The 16,153-nt window shown below is 45.3% G+C and overlaps 1 protein-coding gene across 2 annotated transcripts in view; it reads right to left on the bottom strand.

Moving 5' to 3' along the window:
• Window positions 1-8,446, bottom strand: part of PKM (pyruvate kinase M1/2) — a 31,100-nt gene extending 22,654 nt beyond the window's left edge. For both annotated transcript variants that reach the window (XM_084817067.1, XM_084817068.1), the window contains exons 1-2: window positions 8,399-8,446; window positions 1,161-1,318 (exon numbers count right to left, since the gene is read on the bottom strand). In XM_084817067.1, coding sequence (XP_084673193.1) covers window positions 1,161-1,299 — 139 coding nt within the window. In that variant the 5' untranslated portion in view covers window positions 1,300-1,318; window positions 8,399-8,446. The remainder of the gene's footprint in view (window positions 1-1,160; window positions 1,319-8,398) is intronic.
• Window positions 8,447-16,153: the final 7,707 nt, after the last annotated feature.

The raw sequence follows: 16,153 nt of genomic DNA on the forward strand, positions 1-16,153 counted from the left end.
AACCAAGGCAGGCTGATATGGGAGAAGATGGTCGTTCAGGTAGCCTGGTACCAAGTAGTATAGGGCTTTACAGGTCAGAACCAGCACTTTGAATTGTGCTTGGAAACAGACCAGCAGCCAGAGAAGCTGTTTTAAGAAGGGAGTCACATGCTACCTTTAGCAGGCTCCAGTCAACAGTCTGGCCGCAGCATTCTGAACCAGCTGAAATTTCCATATAGTTTCCAAAGGAAACCCCATGTAGAGCACATTACAATAGTCCAACTGAAATGTAACTAAGGCATGTGGGCCCATGGCCAGATCAGATATTTCAAGGAATAAGAGCAGTTGGAGCACTAGCTTCAGCTGTGCAAACACACTCCTAGCCAGCACTGCAACCTGGACATCCAGGTTCAGTGTCAAAATCCAGGAGTACACTCAACCTGTAAACCTGAGTTTTCAGGGTGAGTGTAACCCTACCCAGCCCAGGTTGAAGCCCTATTCTCTGATCTACCTTACAATTAACCAGGAGCACCTCTGTCTTGTCTGGATTAAGTTTCAATTTGTTTGCCCTCATCCAGTCCATTACATCAGACACCGATTTAGAACCAGAACAGCTTCCTTGGATTTAGATAGAAAGGAGAAGTAAGAGTTGGGTATCATCAGCATACTGGTGGCTCCAAATCCCAAAACTCTGGACCTCTCATAGAGGTTTCGTGTATATGTTAAATAGCATGGGGGACAAGATGGAAAGGTTAGAAGCATGCACTTAAAAGTCCTACAAAACAGGGAGAAATACAGGAAGCATTTAGTCTTCTGGTTAGTATCCCTTTTCAGTCTGGCTAATCTCAAGATCATATGATCACACCTTAAGGCAGTAAGCTTTTAATTATGAAAAGGTGAAAATGAAGTCACAATAGCCAAAAGAACAGAAAGTTATCAGAAAAGCATCTCAGTTAACGATAAGTGAAAATACCCACAACAGCCAGGAGCTTGTATCTAGATTATTTGACACTTTGGCCAGAGCATCAAGGTTTTTGCTTCCTTAATTTTATGCAGGGCAAAGGGGATGCTGCTCAAACACAGGATCAAGTACTTGACTGACTTCCATCTGATCTCCTGGTTTGCTAGCTACTGCTGTTTGTTCTCCCTTTACATTAACCTTGTTATTAAGCTCCACTTACCAATTGTGCAGATAATGCCAGTGTTTCTTGCAGTGATTGGGGGAGAGTCAATGTCCAGACGGCACAGGTGTTCCAGGAATGTGTCTGCCATGGCAGCATGCAACTGCTGGGTCTGGATGAAAGCATCGTGTTTAGACATAGCTGCTGAGAGTTGGTATCTAAAACAACAGAATAAAGGTATTAAGTAACATGTAAAGCCAGGTGCCCTTCTTAAAGAACAGACCCGTGCCTCCCCAGCTCATTAGGAAGTCATTTCTGCTGTCCTCATGCATCTTCATCCTTTGGTGCTCAGGCCACTGAACAACAGGGATGCGGGTTACAATTTATCATAATTGAAGTGGTGCACTCACAGGGACACACACCCCACTTCTAGATTACAATGAAGTGTTGCATTCAGCACCCTTTGTCCTGTGAAACCACACTGCTCACGTCGCAGCTGTGATCCCTGAGAGCAGCAGGGAGGGTAGATTAGGGATTATGCCAGGTGCAGGGCTTGCTTCAGCAGGCCTTTCAGCCTGAGTTCAGGGCAACTGCTTGATTCTGCAGCAGCCAACTGTGAAAATATGTCTCCTGATTCATACATTATAGGAACTTAGCCATGCAGAAGAGGCTAATGAAGTACCACTTGAGAGTTTGTTGGTCCTTATCCCAGGAAAATACAGTCTAGCGTAGGCTGTAGTCTAATCTTAAAGCCAGGTTGTACGTTAAACGTGAGATATGCACATTACTGCCTACATTTAACCAGTATTTAGATACTTTACTCAACTGCCAAACTTATATTATAGATTAATCTTATGGAAATTTAAAACTAACCCAGTAAGCCAGAATAGCCAAATAGGCTCAGGCTTAATACTGAATTCTGGCAGGCCACCACCTCTCTGTCTTGGAAATAACTGGTACAAATAGCACAAGTAGTTAGATCAGCAGCTGCCAGAGTTTAAGGGATCCACTTTAACTCTATCTCCATTCTGTGTTGTATTATTAACGCTCCAATAACTATAGCTGGCTGCTACCAAAGCTATGTAAGAATTGCTACCACCTACTGGAAGAGAAGTTGGTGGGGCGGGTGATAGAAAGAATGCTGCTTGGATTAAATAGCATCTGAATGAGCGAGTGAAACACTCTAACCAGAACTGGCATTCACAAAGATTGAGAGGCACAGAAATCATGCTGATTAGAAAGTCAGCAGCTCATAATGCAGCTTTAAGGAAGTTATGTTAGTTGAGAACTACTTTATATTACACTTTATATTGCAACATTCATTCTGTGTCACCTTAGGTCTTTATAACTTACTGTGCAATGTATAACTTTAAAGGGGCATCCTACGTTAAACTTTAATTTTTTGTCAGCATAATGCTCTAGTAATGAAACTATGTAGCACTTTCCTTTTTCTGGTGTCACACTGATGAACCAAATTTCATTTGTTGGAGAACTAAGCCAGAATTAGATATTTCTTAATTACCTATGTGTAGCTTTTTAGTAATTGCATAAGTGAACAAACAGTTGTCACTAGCCAATATTTTCTCAACCTAAACAGTGTTTGACAAGCTGCAACGCAAAGCACTTCTTCAGAATTATGTTAACTACGCTCAAGTAACAGAAGCATCTCCATTTTTGCAGCATGGTTATTCCAAGCATCTTTGTGCACTAGTTCTTTTAACTTTAACTTTCATCTTTGTGCACTAGTTCTTTAACATAGATCAGGAAAGGAAGCTCTATCCTTGCTGGTCAGTACCTATACAGCACATGCAGTGCAGTTTCCCCTCACTCATTCAGACGAAGAAATTTAATGCCAGCAGCATTCTTTCTCTCCCCCAGCTGCCCCGCCCCAATTCTCTTCCAGCAGGCTAGTTCAGAGGCAACTTTCTCCACACTCACTGAAGATCCTGACTCACTTTCAAATGAATAATGTACAGACACAAGTCTCTGAAAATTGCGATTCAGGAAAAAGCTGCTGCAGTAATGCACAATGTTGTTTCCCAGCACAGGAAACATTGGAAGATTCTTATGCAGCCAGACTGATATGTACAACATATGATTTGCCTTCTGCAAAAATAAGTTTTTGCAGTGTTAAAATGGCACTTCTCCTTAATTCTGAAAGCAGTCCAACTTAGTATAACTGTCTTCTACTGACAAAATGTTAACCACTGGAAACCAGTACCTGTTTGGGAGACTACTCTCAACCCCAGGGACATATTTGTGTAGCTCTGTAAAGGCAGTTTTAATGCCGCATCACAATTTATCGTATTATGCTTTTTAAGGTTGCTTTTTAAAACTTACTTGTTTTTATTCTGTAAGCTGCTCTAACAATTTTGGTTATAGGATGGCCTATAAATATATTACTTTCATATTCCATCTTCAATTATTCACTACTGTAACTATAGATTATGAACTATACACTATAGAGTAAAGCCAATATCCCATGATAAACTGCTATAATTTCATGCTCCTAAGATGAGTCAGTATCATCTTCTGGCAGTAAACTATTTGATTTTCACATTCTTTAAGATAAAATAATAACTGATAGGAGGAAAAAAGAAGCAGGGGAGATGAGAAAAGCAGACACTGTTATATTAGCGCTTCTAGTTTATGATCTTCATTTCACATCTGCATTCCACAGAATTCAAGCATCCACAAACTACTCTTTGGCATCTTCCTAGCAAGTCAAATGTCTTTAGATGTATGGGCATATGAATATTTTAAAGCAGTACTGAGCAGAATATAAATTCATTTTCTACAACATACATCATAATCTTGAGTTTTATACAATCCAGCCTCATGAATTGCACATGAGAACAGAGCAAGTAATAGACTGCAGCTCCCTGTAAATCAGCAAACAGATTATATTGAACAACTGTCAGAGGGCAAAGCCATTATGCAATATTGAGAAAAACTAGCTAAGGCTGCTCTCCTAGGCACGGTCACTAGAAGTCAGTCTCACTTAAAAACAAATCAGTTAGACCTTTTAAAATTCTAATTTGTTCCCTAAACCCAGACCTTAAACACAGTCAATTTGTACAAGGTGTGTGACCAGCTGTCTATCACGTATAACACTGAAAGAACTATGATTGAATAAGATGACTTCATAAAGTAACAGCAAAGAGTTTAATGTAATCTCTTGCCAAGCAGGCAAAATACTATTATTCCAGACACCTCAGATCAAGTGTTGAAATGCTTTAAAACATAGTCAGAAACATTTCAGTCCCATACAATCCTATTTGCTAAATGGTGGGTGACCACCATTATAAAAATGCAATATAAACTTTTTTTTAAAAAGCAACACAAAAGCCTTGACTTAATCTTTAGCAATTTATAGGGCCATTTTTAAAACTAGCACTTTACTAGTATGTATTGCTTTAGTCTCCCTTCATTTTGAGAAGGGAAAATAGGCAACTGAAACAAGTGACCACTTTACTCCAAACAGAAGGAGAACAAGGCCTCAGCTAAATTTAGACACTTCAGTTATGCCATTGGCTGCATTTTTTGCCTGAAGCTTTCTGCGCACAGACACAGTAGTGGGGATAGGTTGTTACTACAGCTCCATTTGAACCCTACATGCCACCATCACACCATACTGCAGCAAGCAATGACATTAAAGAAAAGCTGAGTTCTGAAGACATCTGAAGGAGACATCTATATTTTTCTACTTTCTTGGGTGCAGTTGAGCTCAGTAAGACAAGAAAAACATGAGTCTTTTGAAATATTCTGTTAAAGTTTCTGTAACTGTGTAGACTTGGGGGAAGCCAGATATGTAATTTCCTATAAAACAGCCAATGCCTCAGAGTTTCAATGTGACACATTTTCAAATGAGTGTTTAAATTACAGTCCCACCCAAATTTACTACTCTAGAAGTTATGTATACGATATAAACTAATATTCCAAGATATAACTGTATAAAAAGCTGCAACAAACTGCATAAAAAAGCAAACTGTATCATGCAGTAAGGTAACACTGAATTACTTGATACATTTCAAAGAGGACAGGCAAGGCGACATTACATTCACAGAATTCCTACGAGTTTATGTGCGTTACAGGCAATGCCCAAGAATGCATCTCTGAAACCCAAACAAGTTATTTTCAAGAAACCTTGTACTATTTATCATGAGCCTTCTGGAGAGCAAGGGTCTATTCATTAAAGGGAAAGAGATGATCTAGAGATGACTGTTCCTGTTTCATAGACAAGAATACAGAATTCTGTTCCCTGAGAAGTTAAGCTGATTCCATATGTGAGCACCTACAACTTAAGTAATCTCCTGCTAGATGAGCTGAAAAAGCTTGCATGAACTACCTCACAGACGTTTCAAATTATGTATAGGCAATTTAGAGCCCATAACACCATATTCAGGTTGCCACGCCTTTCCCACCTCAGAACAATCAGCCTGTGGACAAGTTTCCACATGATGGCAACACAGCACAAGATGTGTCAGAGGAAAGCTTTAGCAGTTAGACATGGGCCTTGTACTATCCACTGTACCATACAGAATATGTTCAGCTCTGAAGAATACAGACCAGAGGGGGTAGACATGTTTATCTCTTGCAGCAAAAAACAGAGTGTAGCACAAACTAAAATAAGCTTATGCTATAATAAATGTTGTTAAGTCTTTAAGATGTCATAAGACTTGTTGATTTTGTAAGAAATAACTCTCCCCTAGCCATTTTACCTATCCAGATTTCTGGCGGGCAAAGCTGAAACAACTTGCAATAACTAAGGAGCTATTTTCTTAAATTTCCTTTAAATGTGCCATTTGCACAGTCATTTCCTTCATTCAGTAACTGGAAATTGCATCACATTTGTAAAGAAGCCTACAGTTTGCTTGCATTTGTGGTCACTGATGACTCCTTTCGGGGGGGGGGGGGGATTTTTAGGACTTGGTGATGGGAGGCAATCTCACTTAACACCAGAATCTGGAGATACATGCTGCTTCCGAGCATTTATGAACTTTGCTGTGAAGCAAGACCGACTCCCTCAAGTTACCTGCATAGGCCAGAGAATGTGGGGGAAAGGAGGGGTACATGTCACCAGAAAAATGTATGGCCGCTGCTAGTAATTACATTTGTAAAACCCTGCCAATTTATTTAAGGCAGGCATTTGGGGTGGTTAGGGTATTTTAGAAAATGTTTTTATTGTTGAATTTTATTGTTTTAAACTGTTTTTATTGTATGTTGTACATCGCCCAGAGTGGCTGGGTGACCAGCCAGATGGGCGATTAATAAATTTAATAATAAATAAATAAAATAAAAAGGCAAGTCATTCATCTACTACTCCCCCCATGTATCCAAGTGTGGTACTATACAGCACATGCCTACCTCAGCTAAGCCCATACTATTTTTTATTTTTATTTTTTTAGAGCCGGGTTAGCAGTTTTTTGCTGACCTAGGAAAGAGAACTGTATACCAAGTAAGTACCCAAGAACAATATCACAAAAGATCCTGGAGTACACAATTTGGCAAAAGCAGCACAAGAACATGAACTCATACTGCTTCTGTATAGCAGTAGTATGTGACTACAGGAACTTCCTAATGTCCCTGTTATGACTGAGCCACCCTTACCTATGTGGCACAATTTCTCGAAAAGTTCCGTGCCCATTAAGGAGTAACAAGTTCCGCACACTTGAGCTCTTATGAACATATCTGAGGCACATTTACTTCTTGCAGTACTTAAGTTTATTTTGAGAAACACCACAAGCTCCTGTCATTCAACCCTCACTCAACAGATAACAAGGTGACGCTTGTTTTCAGGTCAAAAAAGGATATGCTACTTTCATTAATTATGCCTCTTCCCCAAACCACCCCAGTATTGTCCTGATGGCAACAAAAGGTGCAGGCAAACCGCACGGATGGCATCTCATTTCTTTCCTACTCCAACAAGTGTGAAACTTTCGCTCTGCGCAGAGCGGCTGCAGCAGCCAAGGTCACCCCAGGAAAACGCTGCATCATGGTTGAACAGTGTTCTCGAGGAGCAGTCGCGCCTTCTCAAGCATGTATACGGAGAGGACGCTGGTGTTCAAAAATACATTTGGGAAAGGCATCCTTTCTGGAACAAATCCGGATAAGGCCACAAACTGCATGTGCCCTTCCTCGCGGGTAAGCACCGCCGTCACCTGGCAGGCCTTACTGCCACATAGATATAGGCTGCTCAGATGGAAGGAGAGAGATAAAAGGCTCTGATTGCCTTGGCTGCGCAACCTGATAACACCGTTAAACCAAGGCCTTCTCCGGGAGATAGACGGGCCAGGGGTAGAAATGGCACAGAGCGCAACACGATACCTCCCTTCCCTCTCCATCTCCTCCCGCCCCCCAACTGGCTGGAAGGGCGCCTGTTGCGGAACAGCAGCACCATTCAGGATGGAGCAGAGGAGGCTTTTCAGGGTAAGGGGGAGGGGGCGTGGAAAGAGAGGGAGGGAGGGAGGAGTCGAGGCAGCCATGATGGGCAACCCCGAAGCCACGCGCTCCTCACGCACGTAGCACCTCAGGGGCCCCCCTTCGCGCATGCGCACACCTCCACGTCCTCTATCTAGCCCCCCTCCGTTTCCAAGGAGACGGGAAGGGGGGGGGGAGAAGCACGTTTTCGGGCCTCGCGAGCGGAGGCCTCCCCAGAAACGCGCTCGCCGCCTGGAGGTTTGTCCCGCACAAAGGGCCGCGTGCCAAGCCGTTACTTAACCGCCCCGCAGGGCCACGCCCAGGATGCCGGCCGCCTCTGAGGGGAAGGGGAAGAGAATCCCCCTTTCGGGGCCTCTCTCCGACTTGCAACCCCTTAAAAAAAAGGGGGGGAAGAGCGCCCCCTTTTAAAAACAATAAATAATAAGCTCCCCCGTCAGACGTCACAGCGCTTCTGCATAAAGCTTTGGATGACAAAGCAACGCTGTTAGCCGCCTTGAGCGCAGCGGCTAGGAAAAGCAACGTAGAACCCCAATTAGCTCCTACTTAGAGTAGGCCCACTGACACGAATGGGTCTACTCAAGGCCAGCCTACATCGCGTTCATGTCAATGGGTCTACTCCAAGAAGGACTCATGTGGGGTTTTACCCACAGTGGCGTAGATAAAATAAAAAACGGGGCTGAGCGAGGGGAGCGCGCTGAGGGGAGAGGCTCGGCGAGGCGGCGCTCCTCGCCACGGTTGGGCCGGAGGACCGCAGCGAGGAAGGGCCGGGAATCGGCGGAGGCGGCCGGCCGGCCGGCCAACCCCAACCCCCGCCCCGCCCCGCGTGCCTGCCTGCCTGCCTGCCTCGCCATCCTCACCTGCCCGGCCGGCAACCGTCAGTCCCTTCGGAGAGTCTCCACCTCTCTGGGCCGCCGCTCCGCCCGGCGCGGCGTCAAGGTGGTTGTGACGGCCGCAGCGCCGCCCCCGCAGATCCCTCCGCCGACCTTCGCTCCTCCCCGGCACAGTCCCGTTCTAATGTTCCCCGGCAGGCGGGTCCTCTGGACTTTTTTCTTCGGCGGAATCATAACCTGCAGTGGGGTGAAGTGATTCGACCTCGGGAAGCAACGGCCCAATGGGGAAACCGCCGAGCGCCCGGCGCGCGGCCTGTGAGTGACAACGACAGCGGCGCTTAAAGGGGCCGCAGGGGGGAGTTTGCGCTTCTAGGGGCATTTACCTGGGAGAAAGCCCGCGTTGAGCTAAGTGCGGCTTGCTTCCGCGTGAAAAGAAAAAGGAGTAATGCCGCTGCAAGCCCGCCCTTTCATTTATTTCAGTAACTTGTACCCTGCTTTCATTTGTATCAATAAACTAAAATCGACTTACATCATAAAAAGCCACATAATGTACAACTTTGTTAGGACCATCCAAAATTGCAAGCTCTCGAGTTCTACAGAGCTCTTCGTCAGGCGAGATGGTACAAAGAAACAGGAGGTGGGGGAAGAATTTTTTTGTTTTAATTGAATTTTTAATGTAGTTGGTTTATGATTGCTTTAACTAAGTTTTTATTTTCAGTTTTGGTTCTTATTGTTGCTAGCTGCCTTGAGTGCCATTTCCTGGTAGAAAGTTGGGGTATAAATCAAATATAGTCCAAAAATTTGGCCAGGTCTTGGGTCTGCAGTTTAGACAGACCCAGTCTGAAAATGGAGATTTGCAGACTGAATGAATTAGTCAGTGGTAGGTGTTGCAGAGATCAGATTACACCTAGCAATGTATTTTGGGAAAGAGAAGCAACGCCTGAACTCCATTTCTGAAAACATAGCAGCCAGATCTGCCTCTTGCCTTGGATGAAACAGTCACATTCCTGAGGTGGCATAGAGCACAAGAGCAGAGAAACATAACAGTGCAGAAAAGGGCAACTAAAATTATCAAGGGGCCAGAGCATCTCCCCTATGAGGGAAGGTTACAACAGCTGGAATTATTTAGCTTGGAAAAAAGGAGGGTCAGGGGAGACATGAGAGAGGTCCACAAAATTATGCATGGTGTGGAGAATGTGAATAGGGAGATATTTTTCTCCCTCTCTCAAAATACTAGAACCCGGGGTCTTCCCATGAAGCTGACTGGCGGGAGATTCAGGACAGAAAAAAGGAAGGCCTTCTTCACACAGAGCATAGTTAAATTATGCAATTAACTTCCACAGGATGTAGTGATGGCCACCAATTTGGATGGCTTTAAGAGGGGATTGGACAAATTCTTGGAGGAAAAAGCTTTCAGTGGCTTACTAGTCTTGATGGCTATGTGCTACCTCCAGAACCAGAGGCAGTGAGCCTATGTACACCAGTTGTTGGGGAACATGGGTGGGAGGGTGCTGTTGCGCTTGTGTCCTGCTTGTGGGTTCCTGGTTGACAGCTGGTTGGCCACTGTGTGAACAGAATGCTGGACTAGATGGACCCTTGGTCTGACCCAGTAGGGCTCTTCTTATGTTCTTATAATAGTCCTTACATTAACAAAGCCAGAGATTAATTGTAGGCAGTGCACTAAGTACAACCGTAAGTTAAGGCCAAATTGTGAGTTTTCCCAAATGGCTAGAGGGGATGGAGCCCTCAGTGCAAAGTCCCTCTTCAGGTGATACAGAACCATCTTCCTTTGGTGATAAAGATGGCACCCTGTATGGATAAATACAGTGTTTTCCAAAGCACATTGAAAAACAAACAAAGGTAGCCGTGCTGGTCTATGAGAATTCCAGATTTTTTTTCATGGACCAGCACAGTTGCCTTTGTGTTTTTTTATGTGTTTTGGGAAAATAATATATAAAAGCATCCCCCCCCCAAAAAAAAGATAAATACCCAGTCACTAACAGCAAGTCAAAGTGGGTGTTCAGGCAAAGAGCATGCTTGCTTTGTTTAAGCAAAGTCTCTGTTTGAAGTGGTTCATTTGTAAACAGAGAATCCACAAAAGTGTCTGCCATAATAATGTGTCAGTCTTTAAGCTAACCTAGAAAATACATCTCCCATCTGTGCAGTAGTTGCCTGGAGTTTACTAAGTGATAAAGAGAAATGGATTCTTCATATACTGAGGGGCACTATTGTTTCCAGTTTCTTCACATACTCCAGAGCTGAGCCCTGATACTGCAAACACATTCTGGGGTTGAGGCCTGCTAAGTCCTGCCTCAAAGTAAGACTCCCCCTACCCGCTTTCCTCTTTTATCAGATGACCCCCTGAACTGCTTTGGGTAGTTGGGAGTGCATTAGAACTGGCTGCTGCTTAATTAAGCATTTTGTCCATGGCCAAAAACCCATTATCGTAAATGCAAAGGCATCCTTCACACCACAAGTACAGAAAGAACAAGTAATGTATGGATGCAAATCGTATTACACATCTCCTGTTGGGAGTAAGTCTCGTAAAGGTCAGGGGTGGCACTTCCTTCCAAGGGAACCATAAGATCAGACTGTACTCCTGCACCAACCTCAAACATAAATATGCACTCCACGTATTTCTCCGCAACTCCTGGTCTACCTTTCCAGAACTGCCCTCTCTATATTCCACATTGCCACCAAGCCATTTTGAAGCCACACACAGCACTGGTGCAATTAGGTAACTCTAGACTTTGGACTTCATAGCCTTTTTGTGGGGGAACTTCCCATTTATTATTATTTTATTTGTTATTACATTTATGTTCTGCCTTTTTCCTCTTGCAAGGAGCCCAAGGAAGCTTACATAGTCTTCCTCCTCTCCATTCTATCCTCACAACAACCCTGTGAGGTGGGTTAGAGAGTCAGTGACTGGCCCAAAGTCACCCAGTGAACTTCATGGCCGAGTTGGGACTAGAACCTGGATCCCCCCAAGTCCCAGTCCAGCATGCTAAACACTGCACCACACTGGGTCTTTTAGATAGCTATGTGTATTCATTCATTTATTTCAAAGTGGGGTAAATCAGCCCTGATGCATTTGGGGGCTCTCCCTGTATTCTGCTGAGAGGGACACTGGACCTCTTTCCCAAATTCCTGCCCTAATGGCACCACCGACTCCTCTGGGTGGATGGGAACATTCAGAAGGCTGGTGGTACCCATGCCAAAATGTAGAGCTGCAAACTTTAATCTAATTGGTGGATTTCTCACCCAAAGATTGAAACATGGTATCTGTTTCACTGATGCGCTCTCCTGTGCAAGACACAGAGAGGTGCTGGCTCTCTCCCCAAAGTTGATGCGAAAGGAACCTGAAGATGGATCTTCCTTTCCCATCTGTCCCAAAAGCTAGCTTATACTCAGCTTGAAACCACTATGGCTTTCCTTCCAGTAACAGAAACAAGCATCAACCGAAATTCTCAGGCAGCAATAATATACAGGCTTACATGGGAGTAAGTCCAATTGAATTCAATAGGCCTGAATAGACATGCCTAGGATCGCACTGGCAGTGTTCAGTTAAGTAAGTGTCACAACAACTTTTCCTTCTGGAACTTTCAATATTGATGGGATTTGAACTTGTTCTGGCACATTACTGTACAGGAGAATATTCTATATTTCAAATTCTCAAACAACAGCTTTCCATCTAATGACTGATACTTAAAAGACACCATACCCTTCTTTCAGTACCCTGGAGATGACAAAAGGCTTTGATAATATTGTTATGGGTTTGGGGTTAGTCTGAATGATCTCTCAAGAATTTCCCATGGCCACAGCTCTGTGACCCAGTTCAAATTATCACAGCCGCTGACACAAACCACTGTGACTTGTTGCAGCTTCTGCGTTTGCCGGCTAGATTTCCCTAATTATCCATACCGGCATGGCTTGCCGTGTCATCTGAGCCCAGGTGGCATGGCTTGTTTGGGGTGGTCAGCAACCTTCAAAAACCCTCCAGTCAGCATGCACACAGCACTGTGCTGGGATCATGTAAACCTGACCTGTGAGTCTGAATGTGAAAACAGGTTGTTAGAATGAGTCGAACTGGTTGGGCAAGTATAGCAGACAGATTCCCTACCTTTATGGAGATTAGCCGAGGGGTGGCTGTCCTCAGAGATGGCTAGTGACAGACTATTCTGGAAGGGGGCTTGCCTTTCTCTCCCTGCTCCCTAAGGAATGTGTTAATTCAGAGGTCTGTGAGAACAATAGAAGCAAGCAGTGTCTGTAGTAGTCAGTTTGTACTGGCCCTGGACGTGGAAAAGAGCTGACTTGCTCTCCGCAAGAAATCCTATGACACCATGGGTTCCCTAGAAATCTGATGGGGAACAGGAATCTGTTGGACTGCTAAGGCTGTGAATCCTCATCTTATGCTCAGCCTGTACATATGTGTAAATAAACCGTGCACCACAGAAAAGCCATTAGTCTCCAGTGAATGCCTTCTAAAAAAACCTGAACCCTGAGTAAATGCTGGAATCCTTGAAACTTCTCACCACTGAGAAGTTGGGTGAGCATGTGTAACATATGAATATAACACAATATATCAATGAAAAGCCCAGTGACTAATGCTGCAATCCTTAATTTAAAAAGTCTTACAATGGCTGGCTGCTGGCTGGGGAATGCTGGGACTTGTAGGACTTTTTTCTGTCTAGACATGCATAGGGTTGCACCCTAACTATGTTTAACGGGTGTTAAACTCAGTTTGTCATCGCTACTTCAAAAATATTCTAACAGCTTTCGCATTTAATCCCCAATATAAAATGTTCATGTAAATTACTCAGGAATTAATAGAGGTGCTGGCACATGGGACCAGACATCATGCTAGGGCAGGAGCGGGCAATGTGTGGCCCTCCAGATGTTGTTGGACTGCAACTCCCATCACCCCTCACCATGGATGATCCTGCCTGGGGCTGATCAGAGTTGCAGTCCAACAGCATAAAGAAGTCTTAGAATCATAGAATCGTAGAACAGTAGGGTTGGAAGGGGCCTATAAGAACATCAAGTCCAACCCCCTGCTCAGTGCAGGAATCCAAGTCAGAGCATCTTCATGTTCCCCACCCCTGTGTGAGGGCATGCGAACTTAAAAAGAGCTGGGCTGGATCAGACCAAAGTTCCAACCAGTCCAGCAGCATCGTGTTTTCCACAGTGGCCAATCAGATGGCTCTGGGAAGCCCAAAAGCATGAGGGCAAGAGCCCTCTCCAGTAGCTGCTCCCCTGGAACAGGTATTCATACAGCCTCTCAACCTGGATATTGCACCCATCGTGAGTAAGGGCGCAATCCTATTGAGATAGATGGTCGCCTCTGACTTCCTCTGAAGTCGGAGGCGACCACCTGTCCAGTGCAGGGCGGCTGAAGCTCAGGAGAGAGGATTCCTTCCATGCTCCGGCTGCCCTGCGGTTTGCCTTCGATGCCTGATTTCAGGCGTCTAAGTGCGGCTGCAGGGAGGGGGTGGGAACAGGGCTGGAGACCGCATAGGACACTGTCTAAAACAGCTTCTGCCATCCCCTCCCTGTCCACAGGAACGCCCCCTTTGTGCCTTGTCCACGCTCCATGTTACGAGCACGGACAGGCACAGGGGGCAGCCACTGCGGTTCTCTCCGAGGGGCAGGGGGTGGGAGCACGGTTCCATGGCTACGAGCTCATAGTGCTGTCTACGAGCTCGGACCTGGGAAATCAAAAAATCCTATCTCCCCCCAGACACTGACTAGGGGACATAGGATTGCCCCCTCCAAGACAATCCTATGCATGTTTAGATAGAAAAAAGCCCTACAGTTCCCAGCACCACCCATCCAGCATGGCTGGCTGAGGAATGTCGGGAGCTGTAGGACTTTTTCCTGTCTAGACATGCATAGGATTGCACCTTTAGAGCACTTCAGCTATTAGACGGTATAGTAATAAATAAATATAACCTTCCATCGGTTTGTTCAACCCCCTTTTAAAAGCCGTCTACGGTAGTGGCCAGTATCACGTCTTGGGGTAGCAGGTTCCATCCCTTTATTACACCCTGCACTTACTTATCTCTGTCCTGCCAATCAGCCTCCCTAGATTGCCCAGAGCATGTCCAGCTAGAGAGGCCAGCAAATGTTGAGCAAGCTGAAGTACCAGATAAAGCACCTGCAAGCCACGTGCAAAACGGCATCAAGCTCTCCGCCTTTCCCGCTAGTCCAAGCAGAGGCAGCCACAGCCTGACAGAAGTTGCACTAACACAGCTGCCAAGACCCCTGTTCTAGCAAGTCCCTCTCCTTTAAAGTCCTCCCTTTTGGTGATCTGGTGGCTGACAATGCAATCCTACACATGTCTATTCAGAAGTAAAGCTCATTGTTTTCAGTGGAACCTACTCCCAGCTAAGCATGTAGACCAGCCTTCCCCAATCTGGGCCCCTCTAGATATTTTTGGATTACAACTCCCAACACGTCAACCACTGGCCATGCTTGCTGGGGCTGATGGGAGTTGTAGTCCAAAGCATCTAGGTACTAGGTTGGGGAAGGCAGGTGTATAGGATTGTGGCCTGAAGCTACCAACCAACCATTCCCATGCTAACTCATACCTGTAGCCAACGGCCCTTTGGAAACAGCTTCTCCTCTTTAAAACGTGAGCAGCGGGGGGGCGGGGCGGGGGGGGCTGAGGAGCAGATAAGACAGGTGTGGAGAAGAGATATTTAATCCTTACCATACTTGCTGGTTTCTCGCCCCCACCCCCACCTCAGCTTTTGGTGGGATTTCAAATGCATTTCAAATGCTCATTTTGCATCTCCCATCAAAGCGTCTCTAGCTAAGGCCATTCCAGCCAGCCATGATATAAGGTCATTATGTAAGAGCCGGTATCTGAAATGGTTGTTTCCCTTTCCCATCCCTTCTTTCTTCTGTTGTTCCTACTAGAATTGTAAGCCATCATAGGAGGGATCCATCTTTTCAACCCTTTGTTCAGCACTTAGAATTTCAAGACATTTAACAAAAGCAAAAACAGATCACGACCCTAAAGACGAGTGGAAATGGACAAGCTCGGTCAGCCTCATACTATCATGTGCTCCATCTCGGGGCTTTGCCAAGACCAGACTGCAGCAACGGCAGAGGTTTCAGATGGCAGAGATGGATGGCAGTGAGCAGTTGCGAAATCTACGGACAAGCAAAATGTCAGAACCAGAATAGCAATCCATGGGCAAAGCGACAGGATGGGGGTGTGGGGAGGCTAGATAATCTGGCAGGAGTCGTAGATGGGTCAAGTGACTTCTCTGAGCAAAAAGGTGCTTACAATAAAGAACAACCGCTCATCCTGGAAGTTATATACAAGGAAATGGAAGGTGGTTGGTTCCTTATGGTCACCTGACTCCATGACCTAGGTTTCTGCACAGAGATTTCCTTCTGTTGGCACAGAGTGACCTGGTTTACACAACAAGCCTGAGTACAGGTTGAGCTGTGATTTGTTGAGCTGTGGGTTGTTGTGTTGTGTGGACCCAGCCATGCTAACAAACCATGGTTTGTTAACCACAAACAACCCAGAGTTCACAACCCAACAACAAACCGTGGGTTCTCTTTGTGGGCTGAATGGGGACTGGAATTGCAGTCCCTTACAGCTGAGAGGTCTGGGATTGCACTATGGTGGACTTTCCAGTGTCTGGAGGATTTAGCAAGCTACCAGCTCTGTTTTTCAGGCTCTCCCACAAGTTCCAGCTCCAGATTTATGAGGGCCTTGGGCAAGGCATCCTCAATGGGCCCCCTCCTTTAGTGAGTCTACCTCCTCAC

The sequence above is a fragment of the Heloderma suspectum genome, chromosome 11, assembly GCF_057233095.1.
Source record: "Heloderma suspectum isolate Gila_16-S chromosome 11, 16-S_ref, whole genome shotgun sequence".
NCBI classification, from domain to species: Eukaryota; Metazoa; Chordata; class Lepidosauria; order Squamata; family Helodermatidae; genus Heloderma; species Heloderma suspectum.